The sequence below is a fragment of the Tetrao urogallus genome (assembly GCF_951394365.1).
Source record: "Tetrao urogallus genome assembly, chromosome: 2".
Lineage (NCBI taxonomy): Eukaryota > Metazoa > Chordata > Aves > Galliformes > Phasianidae > Tetrao > Tetrao urogallus.
Window position 1 is genome coordinate 79,695,198 of NC_136814.1, and position 19,828 is coordinate 79,715,025.

A 19,828-nucleotide genomic window follows, 5' to 3' on the forward strand; every position below is an offset into this window, starting at 1 on the left:
AAGATAAATTAATACATTTTTAACTTGTTTCCACTTATAGGTGATTTGCCACCTCCTTCTAACCTAGTTATTTCAGAGGTAACACCTCGTTCTTTCAGACTGAGATGGAGTCCACCTCCAGAAAGTGTTGATAGATATCGAGTTGAATATTACCCTACCACTGGAGGTCCCCCTAAACAGGTTAGTATCAAATGTTCATCTCTGATGTCCATAATAACATCATGTGGAAGTCATTTAGAATATCATTCTGAAGTCTTTGCTTATTAGGGTCTGTGTGTGGTATAGCTGTAAATGAAAAAAGACTTCAAGGTCAAGAATATCATCTTCAATAAATGATAAATAAAATCACATAAAGTAGGAGCATAAAAATGGCTTTATTAATCATTAATCTAGAAGTCAAATGTATTTATTAAGAAGAGTTTATTGATATTTCCAGTAATTATTTTCTGTTCATATTCCATTATAATATATAGGTTTAAGTAAGTCTATAGTAGAATTTTTTTTTGAGCATGCTCTCAAGTTTGCTTACTGTTCTTTTAATCCATTTTCTTGTTAATGGTTACAAAAGATGCTGATATGAGTTGTGATATGTAGTGCTTAACCAACACTGTGTGATGGTACTTTGGAGGATATGTTTAGGCACAGATTCAATTGTTTAATGTACAGGACCAAACTCATCCTATGATTATTATTTCTCTATACAAATAGCCAGTAAGAGGCAAGCCTTGATGCAGAATTGGTCTTCGTTCTCTTCAACCAGTCAGAATAGTATTTTGGAAAATGAAGTTAGGCATCTCCAAGTGTCTAGCTCAGAATGTGTACGTAGCTTTCAATCTTAGCTCAAATTTGACTTATGGAGAGTTTGGACTTTGTAAAACATGACCTTAGGATTTGGACTGTGATTTGGTTTGGAGAAGCCATTCCAGTGTACACGAATTTTACAGGCTATTTCCTGCAAGGTAGTATTAGCGGCATGTGCTTGTAACCACCTAGATTATCCTGGATGTTTAAAATACTTTTCCAAAGTGGGAGCATCTATTACTGCCATTTTATGTTGCTAAGTAATATGAAAGTGAATGCCATGAGTGAAAGCACTGTGCAAAGTGCATACTAGATATATCTAGCCCAGTTGAAAACAAGTATCTGCTCGAGCTATCTCTATAGCTTGCTTTGCAATAGTAATGGTATACTGTGAAGTGAAAGGTGTAGAAGATTAAGACCATAGCTATTTTTTTAGTTCTGTACCATTAATTCCTGAATTTTCACCTGGAATTTTTATTTTTTTTAAAGACAAGTTTACAAACATGTTTTTTGTATGTTGTTGACATTCCTTCTCTTTTATGTAGTTTTATGTAAGTAGGATGGAAACTACAACAGTTTTGAAAGATCTGACACCTGAAACAGAATACGTTGTTAATGTGTTTTCTGTGGTAGAAGACGAAAGCAGTGAACCTCTAATCGGCAGGGAAATAACTTGTAAGTTAAAAGTGTAATGTGAATAACATGTTAAGAACAAAATGATATATGGAGAACTGTTCAGTAGAACTTGGAGCACTAATTGTGTTGTGTTATACTAGTTGTTGAGATCTTGTCTGGAAAACTGTAGCAAAGTGATGGCTGTTGTTTCATTCTTAAATTAAACACCGCTTAAAGTACTACTACTTGTAGATCAATTTCCTGCTACAAACAATGTACGTCAGTGCCTTTGCGCAGTCTTTTTAGTGGTACTACTAGTGATGTGAAATATGAAAAGTGAAAAAGGTAGAAAAAAATTTTATATATATACATATATATTTTTTTTTTATGACAGACCCACTGTCTTCAGTTAGAAACCTGAATGTTTATGACATTGGATCAACTTCCATGAGAGTGAGATGGGAACCTGTTAATGGAGCTACTGGTTATTTGTTGACATATGAGCCTGTGAATGCCACAGTCCCAGTTGCAGAGAAAGAGGTAAGAGAATTTGACTTTTCTTCCTGTGCTCTACCTATATAAACTGAAAAAGATTTTGTTGTTATATCATAACAGTAAAAAAGAGACTGATACGTAGTCAAAGCACAGTGAGCTTACTGGGATATCATATACAATGACATCAGTCAGGAAGCTGTAAATATACTGTGAACAGCACAAACAAAATTCCCTTGAAGTTAAATCACTGCTTGCTTTTCTGCTTTTGCTGTCTTCAGTTTTTAAAGTTTTTAAACATGATGTGTTATTTTTTATGTGCAGATGCGTGTTGGACCATCAGTGAATGAGGTTCAGCTGGTAGACCTCATCCCCAATACTGAGTACACTTTAACAGCTTATGTATTGTTCGGTGATATCACCAGTGACCCACTCACCTCCCAGGAAGTGACATGTATGGACATCTTGACTTCTGCTTTGTTGATATTGCTTCGGAAGTGCTGAACTTTATTTCATGCAGCAGTTTTTATATATTCTGTTTTGTTTAGAAGACCACCTTTTTCATATTTCATGCATTTTATACCAGTCTTACATTAGCAAAAGATCTTTAGGGCAATTTCGGTGAAAAGGTACCTACATTTAAGAGGAGGAACAAAAGGTTTTTTTTCCTTCAACAATGAGATTGTAAAATTACAGGTTTTTTTTTTTTTAATGCATTTTTGGTTACATTTGGAACAGCAATAAAACACAATTTTAGAGACGTTCTCTGAGATGCAGAAAATGCAACTGTTTGCCAAATGTTAATAAAGTTGGAAATATTAGGTGAGGATAAGAAAACATGCCTTACAAAGTGAAAAATTGATCTAAAAATGGCTTAGACATAGCTTGCCTTCCTTAAATATCTTTTCTTAAAGATTGTAAGAGGGATGTTTCCGGATGTGATGCACTTAGTACTATTCTTAGGTTCTTAAACATGTTAAGCCCCTAATTGAACATCTGAGGTTATATTTTTATTCTCTGATAGTTCTGATGCTTCTGTATTATACTTACAGTTTACAAACATGAAGCTACTTGTTTCTAGCTATTTTGCTTGTTGTTGGGGCAGGATGTTCTGCAGCTATCTTATTTAATGGTCAGGGCAATTAACTTATAGGATAATAAGTGCCTTAGTTTTCAATGCAGTGTATGAAAATACTTAATTTAATTCCTTCTGGGAGACCTATTCTTCTGCTTTGAATAGCATTTTCACTTACTACTGTCATTATTTTTACAGTGCCTTTGCCTGGACCAAGAGGTGTGACAATTAGGGATGTTACTCACAGCACCATGAATATCCTTTGGGATCCTGCTCCAGGGAAAGTCCGAAAATACATCATAAGATACAAAATAGCTGATGAAGCTGATGTAAAGGAGGTAACCAAAAGGAACATTTTTGCAAAATAAGACCATCTTTTTATTCTGAGGAGCTGGGTTATTAAAATAGTAGTAAATTCAATATTACAACCGTCCATTAAGAGCAGAGAACATCAGTTCTTGGTGATTGCTGTCAGGAAAGAGTATTGATGCTTTGGAATCTGAATCAGCATGAGATTAATTTCTTTATGTACTTCACCACCTTCTCTTAAAGAGAGGAAAAAACTGACAGGAGATTCTTCTGTGCTTTGAAAATGGCCATTTTTCTCTCTGCTTCAGTGTTACCTTGCCAAGCTCTAAGAACAACTTACAGTAAGGAGAAAATGATTACAGATTGAAGGTATATTAGCCCTCTTGCTCACTGGCAGCTCATATGAGCACTGGTAGGGATATCTTTCTTACAGTTGCAAACTTTCTGTAAATGCATTGCTAGAACTGAATCAAGTCTTTGAGGGTTAAACGTGTTTTTGTGAGTGAGTGAGAACTTTGTGGAGATGCAATTTGTGTTTTTATTTCCAAAACGATGAAAGCAGGGAAAGAATTACAAGTAGTTTACTAATATTTGAGAGATTGTGCTTCACAAGTGCAGTTAGTAGATCACATTCAATATTCAGATGTAAATGTAGGGGGACAAACGAAAAAATTTTGTGCAAAATACTTTTCAGTTTTTTTCAGTACAAGGATTCCTACCATGAAATCAAATTCAGAGTCAGAAATAGAATAATTTGAAATTCTTAGGTCACTATTTTTATTCCTAGGTGGAAATTGACAGACTCAAAACCAGCACTACTCTTACTGACCTTTCTTCCCAAAGACTGTATAATGTGAAGGTTGTTGCAGTGTATGATGAAGGAGAATCTCTACCAGTAGTTGCAGAGGCTGTCACTCGTAAGTTTTCCTTATTACCCTTCTTTCAGTTATTTTTATGTATAATCTATTTATACATGTAGGAATGTATAGCTAGGTTAGGGTGGAGACATAATTTCATCTATCTGAGAATTATTTTACTTTTAGCATTATTTACAGTATAATAATCCCTGGAAATCTCAGGTGAATTGTGTTTTACTGCAGCAAACACTGAAGCTGCAGTCTTCAAAGAGGGGACAGAGCAGCAGCTGAAGCTAGATTTTTCATAGTAAGACGCTGAAGAACCAAAGAGCCAGAATTTGTGAGAGACTATGATGTTATTCAGGGAATCATAAAGGCAACACTAAAGTAATAACAAGAGATAGACACAAGAAAATGGTGTCGTACAGACCAGATATCCATGCAAGACAGGTGATGAACTGAAAAGAGCAAGCTGATATCAGGGAAGCTTTCATCTTGATGTATTCTTGTGTTTTAGGAATGCATAGAAATGAGCAGTATTACCTTAATACACACCATCACTCCGATGTGAAAAAAGAAAAAAAATATGCTCTGTGTCCTTTTTTGTCCCCCTTTCCCCCTGATTTTTGAAGCGTGGCATGTTTAAAATTTTGTTTGTTAGCTTCTGCATGAGCCTGTAGTCTATAGCTGCTGTTTTATTTGAATGCATAAAGAAAAAGAGGAAAAATCAGCCAAAAATTGTTTTAGTTTAATTCTCTGGTTTTACTTTTTTACTGATTTTTTTCCAGTAGCTGTGACTTTTTGCCTCCTTAACCTATGGTTAAGCTCTGTGAATTCTGTCTAAAGCAATTCTGTAATTCAGTCATTACTCGTTTGGCTTAAATAAGGAATTTTAAGATCTGGGAGAGAGTCATGCAGGAGCTTCTCTTCTGTATGTGGGAGTTCATAATTACTCATTCTAACTACAAAGCATAACAGTTGGAACTTCAACTGTTGTGAGTAGGCGTGAGAGTTGTTCTGAGGTCAGTAGAACTGTTTATTTTATCAGGTGATGACCTGGTGTTGTGAAATTATGAAGTTTTTTCATACTAAGCAATTTACTTAGTGTAGGCTGGGTTATACCAAAGCATTTTGTTGTGATCCTGGTAAGTAAGATCTGAATCTTGCGCATAATTTTCCAAATTCTTTGTGTAATTCCTTGATTTAACCTTATTTTTTAGTTACATTTTTCCTTTTCTTGCAACAGAGCCTGTGCCATCACCAGTCAATCTGAGAATCACGGAGATAACCAAGAATAGTTTCAGAGGAACTTGGGATCATGGAGCTCCAGATGTTTCTCTCTATAGAATAACCTGGGGACCATATGGTAGATCAGAAAAAGAGGAGGTAAGAGTAATCATAGTAAGATTTTGGGAGCAGTCTCTTAGAGGGCATATTTTAAGAACCAGAAATGTAAATAATAAATGGCCTATCTCTTGCAAGCCTTCCTGTTGTGCCCAATTGCAGTTCAGTGAGAAGATATAGAAAATGCATTCATAGCCATTTATAGTAATGTTACTGTGTAAAAAGTTACTCAGATTCCTCTCTTTGTCTTTTTTCTCTTTTTTATTTCTTGTATTTTTTTTATTCCCCCACAAGAGTATTGTAAATGGAGATGTCAACAGTCTGCTCTTTGAAAATCTGAACCCAGATACGTTGTATGAAGTCTCAGTTACTGCCATCTATCCTGATGAATCAGAAAGTGATGACTTGATTGGCAGTGAACGAACATGTAAGTAATTAAAGAGCTTTTACATGTTTACATGTTTTACATTCATAGTTATTAAATCAGAAAGCATACGTATACAATATTGAACAGTCTTTCTATTTTTTTCTAGTACCCTTGGTACCTGTTACAACACCAGGTAAGAATCTGAATTTCCAGGTATAGTATTATTAAAGAAAACTCATAGCTACCTTTCTCTATGCTGAGAAGAATGTTAACATTAAAAAGCTGAGATCATTTAATGAACATACTGTGTATTTGGAAGACTACTAAACACTAGATTACCACATGTTTATTATTTTACAAACAATGCAATTTATGTTGGTCTTAGTACGTGCTGCTCTTGGTCTGGCAGTCGTGCAGAACTTGGAAGTATGAAGTGTTTGTCCTTCCTTTTTGCTTGAATTATATATTGATTCTGTACTTTGCTACCTTTCTCAGCCCCGAAGAGTGGTCCACGAAACCTTCAAGTGTACAACGCAACTTCACACAGTTTGACCGTAAAGTGGGATCCTGCCAGTGGTCGAGTGCAGAGATACAAGATCATTTACCAGCCTATCAATGGAGATGCCCCAGAACAGTCGGTAATTAATTTTACAGTCCTGTATTTATCTTAAAGGTTGTTCTGCAAATTGATCACTTAGAATAATTTATTTACAAAGTACTGCTGTGTATTAAGCACATTTTAGATGAAAACACAATTATAGTAATTAAGTATGTAGTCTCACATTTTTCTTTCTCTGCTTTCAAATCCAAGATAGAATATTCTTTAGAGTGCAAAAATCCCAACAGTTTTGGTGATAGACCATTTCATTATTTTTTTGTGAAAATGCGTATAATCTGGAACTTTAACTATGTAGGTTGATCCAAAATTATTGCCTCCTATTTATTTTTCATGGAAATTACAACAGATAGGAAGAGCGCTGTTTGACAGGAAATTCTCAGCTACAAAAGGCTATTTTTCAACAGTCATCACCATTAGTTATGCATTTTCGCCATTGTTGAACAAAAGCCTGCATGCTGCATTTGTAAAAATTCGCACAAGCAGAGGTGACTCACTGTCGTTGCCACTGCTGAAATGCACCACCTATTGCCTCACATCCACTGTTCGGTCTCCATTAACATTTAACAGTGTTAATGAATGTCAGTGGGTGCCATTTATTCCACACGGAGGAATTCAATGACACAACTTTTCTTCATATGCACTTCCATATCAGACCCTGTTTTGTCAGACTGCCCCTCTGCTGCCATCTTCACATGGCAACAACATGTAACAGAATCATAGAATCATAGAATCATAGAATCACCAAGGTTGGAAAAGACCTAAAAGATCATCCAGTCCAACCGTTCACCTATTCCCAATAGCTCCCACTAAACCATGTCCCTCAACACAACATCCAGCCTTTCCTTGAACACCCCCAAATTATATTTTATTTTATTATATTATTTTATTTTATTATATTTTATATATTTTAATTATATTGGTGGGAAAGTGCAACCTCTACTGCCATGCTACCAATACCTGCCTCTGACATCACTGGCCAACATAAATAAAAGAGGAGGCACTACTTTCAAAAAATCAATCAGCACAGATACATAATTATCTCAATCAACCACATAAACTACCAGACTACCTCCATAGTCTTGGCTTTCATGTGCTATTGAAAATCAGAGAGTTGTGTGGTATTCTCACTTACCATGCTGGGGACAGAGTAACCTCCAAGAAATTGCAACTACAAAAATGCATGCATGGGAAACATGTTAAAGAAGAGTTTAAAGTATTTTACTGTCTATATAATTATACTGTCTTGTATAATCAAGCAGCTGTAATGAAAGAGAAAGCCAGTACCATATCATCAGCCAACTTATCCTTCATAATCAGTGAGAGCTGTGCTGTTCACCTGTGATCCAAGAAAAACAGCCTGGGAATGTTAATTCATTCAACCTGTTTATCAAAATTAAGTGCTACTTAAAGATGCCCTATTCTGCACAGGGAGACTGTTGTGGTTACTGCCACATGACTCAGAATCTCAGATGAAAACCACATGCATTTAGCTTGTTCCTGAGATTGGAGATCACCGTGTTCAGAAGCATATCTAGGAACGTTTTAAATCAGTTGGATACTTATGGGCCCACGTACCCATTTCTACCTTCTTCTGAAAAATATGTGTTTCAGTTGAAGTAATTAAACAATTAAATGAAATGAGGATTTGAATGCAAGATTAGTGAGAAATCATTAAAAGAATAAGGAATGGCAGCACAGTTAATTAATATCTATACTTGCCGCTACTAAAGTGAAAAAAGGGCACTCTGTGGAAATGTAAGCTGTGACAGAGAATTTTAATGATTTAATTATTCACAACTGGGTGGAATCCAGCAGTGGCAGCTGGAGAAAATACCTCTTTCTGAGAAATGCACACAGAGCACTCTTGCTGTCTTCATAGCATGTTAGTGTCTGTCTGCAAGTAATTGTCTGTCATATGATAATAATTACTTGTCTGCTCTTTTTGGTCATTGTGATATTTGATTATACTGCTGTTAGTGTAGCACTGTCCCACTGAAATATTCAAAAACTGAATTTTTAGAAGTTCTTTATTGTTTTTTTTTTTATTATTATTTTTAAGACCGGTTTGACGTCTGATGTCCTTGGCATCAGGGGTGCCCACAGGTGATTTGAATACAACTATACAAAAACTACATACCAAACTGCAGAGACCATCATGATCGCTCAGGGCCATGTTTTGAAAGGCAAATAGATGCAAAAAATATGAAGTCAGCCACAGTAGGAGGCTGAAAACATTTATGATTTGAAATGAGTTTTGGACACTCGAGTAGAAACAAAAAAGTTTCTTTGTAAATTAAATTAAATATATGAAATATGAAGATGCCTCCTTGCTTTCGGTTCATCATCTAAAGATATTAAGTTTTATGATACCAGTTGAATAGGTTTTGAAAATAGGTAGATTGTCTTAAAAAGGATGCTCCAGAGCAGGTGCAGTTTTAAAACGTTTTAAATCAAAAAAATCTCAGTACTGACAAATGCCAAATATCTGAATATTATTCTTAATGTGATGACAATCTTTTTCTTGGAGAAAATTGCAGGAACAGGTATCTATATCTCCTCCTAAGAGGCTTGGAGCACCCCTACTGTGAAGAAAGGCTAAGAAAGCTAGAATTGTTTAGCCTTGAGAAGTCTCAAGGAAGGCCTTCATAGTGGCTTTCCGCCACTATGGACCCATAGGAAAGATGGGGAAGAACTCTTTATCAGGGAGTGTAGTGACTGGACAAGTGATAATGGTTTTAAATTAAAAAAAGGTTAGGTTTAGATTAGACATTAGAAAGAAATTCTTCACTATGAGAATGGTGAGGCATTGGAACAGATTGCCCAGAGAAGCTGTGAGTGCCTCGTTCCTAGAGCTGTTGAAGGCCAGGCTGCGTGAGGCTTTGGTCAGCCTGGTTTAGTAGAAGGTGTCTTTGCCCATGACAGGGGGCTGGAACTTGAAGTTAATCTCTAAGTTGCTTTCCAACTCAAATCATTCTATTATTTTACATTAAAGAAAAATTGAAATGAAGGTCATAAATTGATTTTAGATTGATTTAGATTTTAGGTGTTTAGAAACTGAAGCATCATGTTATAAAACACATACAATCCAGGAGAGATGGTGCTGATAAAATTCTATATTAGAGGTCTGCAAAGTTTTATGCATGCATTTATTCCATGCGTGCATTCGACCAGACTGCAGCATCTATAGATCGATTCAGAATCCATCAAAACAAAGAAGGAACTCCTGCTGATTTCTTGTTAATCTAGTCAGAGGCAATGTAGAGAAACAACTTTGTTCTGACACAGAACTGACAGTTAATGTGTAATTGTGGTGACATGCAAGTTTGGAGATTTTAAGAAAACTGTCTTTGTGTCACCAGACTCTGTTTGTACTTGCTAAGATAAATATGAAAATATTTGAAAATGTTTTTCGGTGCCTATTGTCAGCTTTAGTCGCAAGGGGATTGGACCACAGTGTTTTCCACTCAGCCTCAAACGATTACTTTCTTAGCTATAATGGTAAGCATAAAAAAGGCAGCATAAAAAGCATCTTTTCTTTTGTTTTACTTTAGACCATGGTTGGTGGGCGGCAGAACAGTGTAGTAATACAAAAGCTGCAGCCTGACACACCGTATGCTATTACTGTGTCATCGATGTATGCAGATGGTGAAGGGGGGCGAATGACAGGACGAGGCAGAACCAGTAAGTAACACGTGATCTTGTTAGGTATGAGACAAATTTGATGTACTTTTCAAATCAGCGGAGAAAATGTCTCTGTGGTGAAACTTATCGTGTTTATTTGTTATTTGTCCTTTGGTGGATTTCTATGACACTGTTTTTCTCCTACTCTAGAAAGCACTGAGTGATCTTCTACCAGCACTTCAGGTGTAAAAAACCAAATCACTATTTTTAAAATTACTGAATTGGATAAGTAATTGTATATTTATTAATGAAGTTACTTATTAATTTGTACCTAGTTTATTTCTGAACTTCTGGAAGATCAAACATAACAATGTATTTGGAGAAAAATGAGGAAGACAATCCTAATGAACATACTGTATGTTTCTAGAATAACATCCAGAAATAAAATTTTCTTATTATATTTTTCTTTAAATGGCTAGCCTGGAAAAGAGAAGGCTGCAGGGAGACCTCGTTGCAGCCTTGCAGTATTTAAAGGGAGTTTAAAAACATGGGGGAAATCAACTTTTTACACAGGTATATAGTGATAGGCCTTGGAGGATGGTTTTAAACTAAAAGGGAGATTTAGAGAGAAGTTGTAGATGCCTCATCCCTGGAAGTGTTTAAGGCCAGGGTGAATGGAACTCTAGACAATCTAATCTAGTATTTGATCTAGTGGTTGGCAACCTGAGATCAAAGGGGAGTTTGAAGCTTGATGATCCTTGTGGTTCCTTCCACCCCAAGCCATTCCATGATTCTGTGATCTGTGTGGGGTTTTTTTTTTTTTTTGTTTGTTTGTTTTTTGAGTCTCATGTATTATGATTAATGAGATTAATGAAGACAACATTCGACATGAACTATTAAACCTGCTGTTTATTTAATTTCCTAATGAGACATTGCATGGGCATGATCTGATAGCAGGAGGTGAGAGAAAGAATGTGGCCCCACATCTCTGACAGTTTATTGTCCTGTTTCAGAACCTCTCACTACTGTGAGGAACATGCTAGTTTATGACCCGACCACCAGTACTCTGAATGTTCGATGGGATCATGCAGAAGGAAATCCTCGTCAGTACAAAGTGTTTTATGGACCAACAGCTGGAGGTGCAGAAGAAATGGTAAATCCTTCTTGCTAACTGTCTCAAATAAATTGCAATCCATGGTGCTAATGAGGGAAATGCTATAGCATGAAGTTGGTCTTGTTTGCCTAGATACTGGCTTTTCTATTTATAGCTACTCTGGAGCAAGTGCAGAACACCTCCAGGAAAGACATTTTTTCCAATCTGCAATACTGATGTTGGATTTTATGTATTTGACCTTCAGTAATAAGTTCTTAGCATACAGATTTATTACTACACAACTTTTTGTTTGTTTATTCTTAGGGCAGTGTGCATGACCATAAAGCTGGCTTAAAGATGTACAAAAAGCTGTAAAGTTAACAGACCTTTTTTCTACCCATTTTTACTGCTGTGGCAGTTGGCAGACATCTGGGATAATATTTGTGATAGTGGAAAAATGCATGGGGGCATCTTATTCTAATAATCTAAAATTACTTAATTCCTAATGAGACAAAGCAATCTTTGAAATGGAATTTGATCCAATGTTGCAGGCTGGGAAAAACATTATTCTCTTCACATCTGTGCAATTTGGTGTGCCTGTTAAATAAGGAGTATATGAATTACCACTATGTCATAAGCATCTAGAAAGCTACTGATAACAAAATATTCCTTAAATACTATGGAGTTATACTTGCAGAGTTGCTCATTACTTTTTGTAATTAGGTTGTTATAGTGTTATGTGATTTTTATTTTTCGGATTTCAGAAGTGACTTAATAACTCTGAGCTGCTAAATAGCAGTCATTAAAAAGATTGCTGTAGATCTTGTTACTGACAATAGTAGAACAGGATCAGAAGTAAAAGTCAGCTGTAAGGAATTGTGCACAAAACTTGATAACCACTGTGCAAAACAGAATCTTCTTGAAGGCCAATTCTAGAAGATATCATGAAACCTATTATTTCATAAAGATTTTATAACATCTGATTTGGAAATAAGATAAGGTAAACACTGTTTATTTTTTAAAAGGAGGACAAATAGAATCTGCCATGCTGGATTGTGAGGTTACTTCTATACTCAGTGACGTGATAAACAAAATTCATATTTTAACATCTCTTGTATTAAATCAGAATTAATTTGATATTAATTGGCCTGCCAGAGTGATTTGCAATTTATGTTCCCTTGTGAAGTAGCAATCATGTAAAGAATAAGATTAAGTATTAAAGTAAAGGAGATACAAAAAGCTGAATTTTTTCCATTTTCATGTAAACGTTATACCTCCACCTTTCTTTGTAAATTTGTAGACCACAGTGCCAGGAAACACAAACTATGTTATCCTCAGATCTCTTGAACCCAATACACCTTACACTGTAACTGTGGTTCCAGTTTTCCCGGAAGGGGATGGTGGACGTACATCTGATACTGGAAGAACTTGTAAGTAAAATAGTCTTTTTAAATAAAATGTTGGATTTTGTGCGTGTGTGTGAGTGGGTCAAATCATTAAAAACTGAGTACTTCTAATTAAGTTATATAAATTATAGAAGTTTAATTTTCCTAAGGTAAAATTCTGTTTACATGTATAGTTTATGGTTTTACCTCTGTAACTGATATGTTTTCTTTGTTTATTTGAATGGAATCTTTCAGTTCATTTATCACTTGCAACCTCAGCTCTTACGTTGTAAAGCTATCTTATAGTTTACTTATATACAACAGGAACATTTTAATTCTAGTGCCAGTAGCTGCCCTGCTGCCTGGCAGAGATGCTTGTAAAGACTAATAACTAAGATTCTTAGATTCACAGATATTAGGGTAAAACGAATAATGTCTTGAGTTGATACACTTCTCAGCTTATTTTGAGCATGGTTGAAATTAAAGTAGAACTAGAACGTGTGTAAGGAGGCTTGTAAAACTTAATTTTAATTATCCTTGGTCTAGTGGAGAGAGGAACACCAAGAAACATTCAAGTTTACAATCCCACACCAAACAGCATGAATGTCCGATGGGAGCCTGCTCCAGGTCCGGTACAGCAATACAGAGTTAATTACTCTCCACTGTCCGGCCCAAGACCATCAGAATCTGTAAGTAATCTACTTTTTATACTATTCTTTGAAAGTGTGCAGAAGATACTGCTTCCTTCAATAAGTTTTGAAAAATAACAATAAGCTACTGAATTTAGGACAACTCCCTGCTTAGCAGGGTCCCTGCGGAAATGAGTGTGCCTACAGAATCTACTATATTGTAAATGAAAGCTTGCTTTGGGGAAATGAAATAAATAAGAAATAAGATTCTCCCACTTAAAACTGAGAATTGAGTATCTTTTGTTTTACTGCAGGTAACGATGAGTTAAGACATAACCTATATTTGGTAAAGTCAGAAAGAAACAACAAATATTTATTAGAAAATTTTTAATAATGAAAGTGGAAGCTCAATTTTACTAGTCTGTTTCTGTATAGTGTATCAGTGTATTACTTCACATGAGTAGGAACCTGTCAATTAGTACCTGTTAGTACCTAACAAGCTCCCCTCCCATCTGCAGAATGAGTGTTCCTTAAGCATTTATCCTTTTTTTTTTTTTTTTTTTCCTGTAGTACGTGTTCTGCTCTTGAATTTTTATCAATGTTATTTGGTTATTTTAAACTTCTGTTGTTCTTCTTGAAAAATATGCAGTTCCTGATTTTTCTATATTTCGTTTAAATTGCTCATCTTAAGGGATATAATATAATTTGAACATTTTTAATGTAGGTGCTTTCTGTTTCTGTTTCAGATTGTGGTACCAGCCAACACTCGTGATGTGATGCTGGAACGCTTAACTCCTGACACTGCTTACTCAATAAATGTTATAGCTCTGTATGCAGATGGAGAAGGAAATCCAAGCCAAGCGCAGGGAAGAACATGTAAGAGGCAGCACTTTTCTGAGATCTATGTCAAGATTAATGTGTGAGGAATTTGTAAAATCACAAGTTGTGTAAACCATTCAGTGCAACTCAGATAAATGGATCTGAATTCTGGCTGAAGCAATTGTAGGCCTCCCTGGAAGGGGGCTTTTTGGTATATTGCGTGGAAGCTGGGATGCATGCATAATCACTAAATTCATTTTCACTTGGGAAAGAAGACTTATTTGAATATATATGTATAAGAATTTAAAAATTGTTCTCTAAAATGTGATTACAGTTAAATATCAATTTATCTTCCTGAAGAAAAGTAACACATTGAGATGGATAGGAAAAAAAATGTGCTTTGAGTTCTGCATTTTACTCAAAAATTGCACACATCAACCTTCTAAATGTTGTTTTGCTGAAGAAACCTAAACACCATAACCTCTGTGTGACAACTTAACTTGCTTGTGCTTGGATTGTTTCAAATTAATTCCAGAAATAAAGCAAAAAGGATATAAGTTCTTCTAAGACGTGTTGATGTGACAGGCCATCATTATACCTTCTGTATTTCTTTTTTTAGTGCCTCGCAGTGGACCAAGGAATCTGAGAGTGTTTGATGAGACAACAAACAGCCTTTCTGTACAGTGGGACCATGCTGATGGGCCAGTTCAGCAATACAGAATCATTTATTCACCCACTGTGGGAGATCCTATTGATGAATATGTAAGTGCTGGAATTCTTTTATGAGCACCAAGATTTTCTCAGTTGATTGTTTAGGCCACAGAAAAATACCTGTTTTACTTGTAGTGCACTTTGGACATCTGTGGGTTCTTTGGTCATTGTTGGTAATGCTGAAAAGCCACTGTTTGGACAATTTTTTTTTCTTTTTCACAAAAGCAAAGAAAAATATACAGTTTAATGAACTCAGTTTAATGAACTTTTGTGTAAAAATGTTGAAGATGTAAGTCACATCATTAATCAGAGGATTCTGAGCAAAGCCTGTTCCCTGACAATGAGTTCAATTAGTGTTCTACAATTAATAGCCATCTGTTATTTTGTACTCTATTCATTATGAAGTCAGTGTGCTAAGATACAGAATAAACATAAGTCTGAATTTTATAAATTGAAAAAGCATTGACAAGGTTTAATAAGAATGCAGTGGTAACTTTGATTCAGCATCTAACTTACTTTGGTAAAGTTCAGCATGAATTGTGTTTGTGTTTCATTTCCTGCAGCTTAATGATAGCATGGGTTAATCTGGTATGTATAAAATTCTCTGAGCGTTAATAACAAAGGCAAACACAGATCTTATGGAGGTCAATGATGGAATTCCTTCTGACTGCTATCAGCTAAAATGTAGTGTAGAGAGTGCTGTTTAAAATCTATCTAAATGCTCTACCTGTTTATATATTATACAAAGGATGTTGAAAATCACTAGTAGAAAATTCACTATGGGACTTGTTATTCAGAACACAACTAACTTTGAATATGTATCTTCTCTGCAAAAAATATTGGTCATTTTATTTGTAAAAATAGTAAATCTTGAACAGCTGAATTCTCTTTCAAGTAATAACAGAAGATGTTGATCGAGACATGCTATTAGATAAGTCAATGTCTGTAGTTCCAGTGCTTTATGGCTATTTTATGGAGCAGAGTCACTTTTTGGATTATGCCTACCTTTTGATTAGAATGAAGCGGAAGCTCACATCTGTACCAGGAAGTTGAAGAGATTGGGGGTTGCATGAGCAAATTTTTACACTGCTGAATATTCAGAGCTTCTTTCTCAGACCAGCTGTTGTTGCTCCTAAAAAAAAAATTGTATCCATGAGGATAATGATAAGTTAGAACTGAAACTAATGAGTAGTGTGACTGGATTTGTCTTCCCTCCTTGTTTTAGGAGCGCTTTCTTCTCTTTTTACATCTCTAAACACATCAGTCTGACTTTTCCTTTCTGTAAGGAAACAGTGCTGAAATCTGGGGGAGGAAACGCAGCACCTCAGTCTAATTATAGAGTCATAGAATCCTTTAAATTGGAAAAGATGTTCAAGATAATCAGTTTAACCATCAACCTGACCTGCTGAGTCCCATAACTAAGCCATGTCACTTGTAAGGGTAGGAACTGAAGGGTCAATTTAATTTATATTTTTATGTTGGTCACAATGCTTTATAGTTTTAAATAAAAAGTACTAGTAATTGTTCATAGGCTATAACTCTTAAAATATCCTGTACAACTTTATATACAGTGAACATGAAAAATAGACAAATTTTTAGTTCTAGTTACTGTCTTAACTGATCGGTTACAATAGTCTGAGTTTGTTTGCATGTTTCTTTTATATGTTGCAGACAACAGTTCCTGGCATAAGAAATAATGTCATACTACAACCGTTGCAATCAGATACACCATATAAAATAACTGTTGTGGCTGTGTATGAAGATGGAGATGGTGGACAGTTGACTGGAAATGGAAGAACTGGTAATTTGTTTTAATATAAAATATTCTTTTAAAAATGTAAGGTATAAATTTCCTGAGCACTCCAACATTGTTAAAGTGTCATTATGTTTATAGTTTCTCTGATGTGGTGATTTCCTTACTGAGTTACAGTATAAGTTTCTAGAGGCTCAAAACCAGTCACTCGTCTATTAAATTGCAATGCTTTTCTTTGTTTTCAGTTGGCCTGCTTCCTCCTCAAAATATATATATAACTGATGAATGGTATACACGATTCAGAGTTTCTTGGGATCCTTCACCATCCCCTGTTCTTGGCTATAAAATTGTATACAAGCCTGTGGGTAAGAAAACTCATTCATTCTGAGTAAAGCACTTTCAAAATAGGGAGTAGATAATGAGAGATCAGAATAGAAATCATATGTATTATGAAATGTTTGTGTTAGAAGATTTATTTATTTTCCTTTATTAATTCATTTTGATAAAAGCTTAGGTCTTGTTATCAGTATTTTATAAGAAGCACTACCAAGTACAATGTTTCATACAGTCATTTAAATGGACTGAACTGTTTTGATGTTTACTACAGAATATAACCAGTGATAGATGAAGTGACTTGAAAAATCAGACTTGGTTTTTCTCTCTTTTGAACCACTTGTAATTGTGAGAATGTGAACTGGTATATATGAGATGAGTATTGGAGAGGTTATAAGATTCACATTTCGTAAATTCATATTTTGCTGAAGAAAATGAGATTAATGCTTAATGAAATGTAAAAGGAGCCAGATAATTTTGTAGCTCACTTATCATGAATCTTTCTCTCTGCATTTTCTTGATGCTTCCTTTCAATTCAAGGTTCAAATGAACCCATGGAGGTTTTTGTGGGAGAAGTGACATCCTACACCTTGCATAATCTGTCTCCCAGCACTACTTATGACGTGAATGTTTATGCCCAGTATGACTCTGGAATGAGCATACCTTTGACAGATCAAGGCACTACATGTAAGTCAAAAGAATTTTATTGTAGTCATGCTAGATACATATACTGATCTGAGATCATGTTAAGACAGTATTTCTTGGCTAGTTGTTAGAAGATTTGAATATCCTCTCATAGGGAATACTTGGCACTTGGCCATGTTCCTAGAAACACTATGCTTCAGAACAGTAATGGAAATATAATTTAAGTAATGATTTGAAAATGTAAAATTTTCTAGTCTGCTTCCTCAAATTTTATTGGCTGTAGTTGGATTCAGTCTGTAATTATATCCAGGATACTACAGAATTTAACCATGCTAAGCAGGTTTAGACTTCTTGCTATTCTATTTCACAGGGAAGTCCAGGAACTGAAACTTCACATTTTCAAAAGGAGATAATTTCACCAATGCCCTCAGTTAAAAAGCTTCTTAAAGTTTCTTCAGTTAACATGAATCAATTATCCTGAGTTTTGTTGACTACGTTCATTTTTTTCATACTGCCATGTATGAGTCAGATTCTGATATGTTGAAATTTTAAGTGGAGCAAAGAACTCCACTTACATGAAAAATGATAAAATGGGCTGTTTCCCAAGATGAGAAGGTTATCAGACTTTGGGTGTTTGTAAACTACTAGGCCAGTACCTGTGGGCATATGATAATATGAAGAAATTGGACTGGAACTGCTCTTTCCTTCTGTAAATCTTAAAAAAACAAACAAGCAAACAAAAAAACTAAAAAAGGGTTCTGGAGCAGCACTGCTAATAAATATTTAAGTGTGATGTAGCTCTTTTAACATCTGTGGTGTACTGCTTTCCAAAGAGCAATTTTTGTCTCTCTGCTCACAGTATACTTGAACGTCACTGACCTAACAACTTACAAAATTGGCTGGGATACTTTCTGTATCCGATGGTCAGCTCACCGGTCAGCAACTTCCTACAGACTAAAGCTGAACCCAGCTGATGGTAAGAGAATTTTTGCACTTTCTAAAACATAGCTTTCTTGTTTTGGTGTCGGGACCACGTACTTGGGATGGAGGAAAGCCTCTACTATCAGTCATGCTGCATTTGATTGAACTTTGCAGGTCTGCACATATGCTGTGGCGGTGAAAAAGCTGCTAAGTGAACTACTGCTTATTGTCAAGTTAACTTTCATCAGTGGAGATTTGCTGGTTACTGCAGTTTTACATGCACACTGGAGTGTTGCAGCTTTCTTGAATGCTCCAGGGTTCATAATCAGAGCTTAATCTTAGTCTTAATCTTAGTCTAGAAGTTTTTATGGGACAAGAATAAGACTGCTAACCTAACTTCCTCTCAAAAAGTCTCTAATTTCTACACTTGTACACACATTAAAAGGGAATAGCGGGTTTTAATTTTCATTCCATTGGTCTTTGTTTTTACAGGATCCAGAGGGCAGGAAATTACAGTACGTGGATCAGAAACAAGCCATTGTTTTACTGGCCTCTCACCAGACACAGAATACAATGCAACTGTCTTTGTTCAGACCCCTAACCTTGAGGGACCTCCAGTCTCTGTGAGGGAACATACGGGTAAGTAATAGATATTATGAACCTTAAGTTTTGAATACAGAACTTGTCTTGTTTCAGTGATAGAGCTTGTCTTGTTTCTAGATGTCTTTCAATACTTCTTTTAAGTGGTTTTTCCTCTTTCCTGTCAGTGTAATGTCAACTGGAGTTTGAGGGAAGTTTTGTAATACTAGAAAATTTAGTGAGAAAAGATATGAATTTTTCTATGGTAATATAATACATGATCTAGAGTTTTCCTTAAATGAAATAATTTATATTGAGCCAAAAATTTTTTTATTTTATTTCAGTCCTCAAACCTACAGAGGCACCAACTCCACCGCCTACACCTCCTCCACCTCCCACAATCCCTCCAGCTCGGGATGGTATGTTTATTTGTAGATCTATGTAGTATTTTTACATTGTTGGTGCACTGCCTTAGGGTTTAATTCTATTTTTCCTAAGTTTAAATAGATTTAAAGCTAGCACAGCAATTTAGGGTCTGAAGTTTGTGATCAATTTCTTAGTTGCTTCCATTTGTTTTACCAGACTCTGAAATTTCCTGGATTAGAATGGAAACGTGAATACATAGACTGGGGAAAAAAATCAAAATATTCTGTAGCTCTATAGCAAATCTGTCAGCATAGCCCTCAGTGGACTTTTTGTAAAAGCTGTTCAGAAAAAAATGTCATTTCAGACATTTGCATTTGATTATTGAGCTTTTCATTTCCTGCAACTTTGTTTGAGACTATTTAATAAATGTTTTCATGCTCAGCATAAAACACTTGCCATTTGACGGGGCTGTAGTAGAAGTTTGCCTTTCAAAT

At 35.5% G+C, this 19,828-nt stretch overlaps 1 protein-coding gene across 1 annotated transcript in view; it reads left to right on the forward strand.

Annotated features, from left to right (window-relative positions):
• The window catches only part of COL12A1 (collagen type XII alpha 1 chain), a gene marked incomplete at both ends in the record, with an annotated part of 96,101 nt that overhangs the window by 40,292 nt on the left and 35,981 nt on the right, over window positions 1–19,828 (forward strand). The window contains 22 exons of the mRNA XM_079532661.1: window positions 41–180; window positions 1,347–1,476; window positions 1,811–1,956; window positions 2,233–2,362; window positions 3,182–3,321; window positions 4,080–4,209; window positions 5,396–5,535; window positions 5,788–5,920; window positions 6,027–6,053; window positions 6,356–6,498; window positions 10,031–10,160; window positions 11,114–11,253; window positions 12,494–12,623; window positions 13,125–13,267; window positions 13,954–14,083; window positions 14,646–14,788; window positions 16,409–16,538; window positions 16,736–16,855; window positions 17,364–17,510; window positions 18,328–18,444; window positions 18,882–19,028; window positions 19,313–19,387. Of these exons, the coding sequence (XP_079388787.1) occupies window positions 41–180; window positions 1,347–1,476; window positions 1,811–1,956; window positions 2,233–2,362; window positions 3,182–3,321; window positions 4,080–4,209; window positions 5,396–5,535; window positions 5,788–5,920; window positions 6,027–6,053; window positions 6,356–6,498; window positions 10,031–10,160; window positions 11,114–11,253; window positions 12,494–12,623; window positions 13,125–13,267; window positions 13,954–14,083; window positions 14,646–14,788; window positions 16,409–16,538; window positions 16,736–16,855; window positions 17,364–17,510; window positions 18,328–18,444; window positions 18,882–19,028; window positions 19,313–19,387 (2,811 nt within the window). The remainder of the gene's footprint in view (window positions 1–40; window positions 181–1,346; window positions 1,477–1,810; window positions 1,957–2,232; window positions 2,363–3,181; window positions 3,322–4,079; window positions 4,210–5,395; window positions 5,536–5,787; window positions 5,921–6,026; window positions 6,054–6,355; window positions 6,499–10,030; window positions 10,161–11,113; window positions 11,254–12,493; window positions 12,624–13,124; window positions 13,268–13,953; window positions 14,084–14,645; window positions 14,789–16,408; window positions 16,539–16,735; window positions 16,856–17,363; window positions 17,511–18,327; window positions 18,445–18,881; window positions 19,029–19,312; window positions 19,388–19,828) is intronic.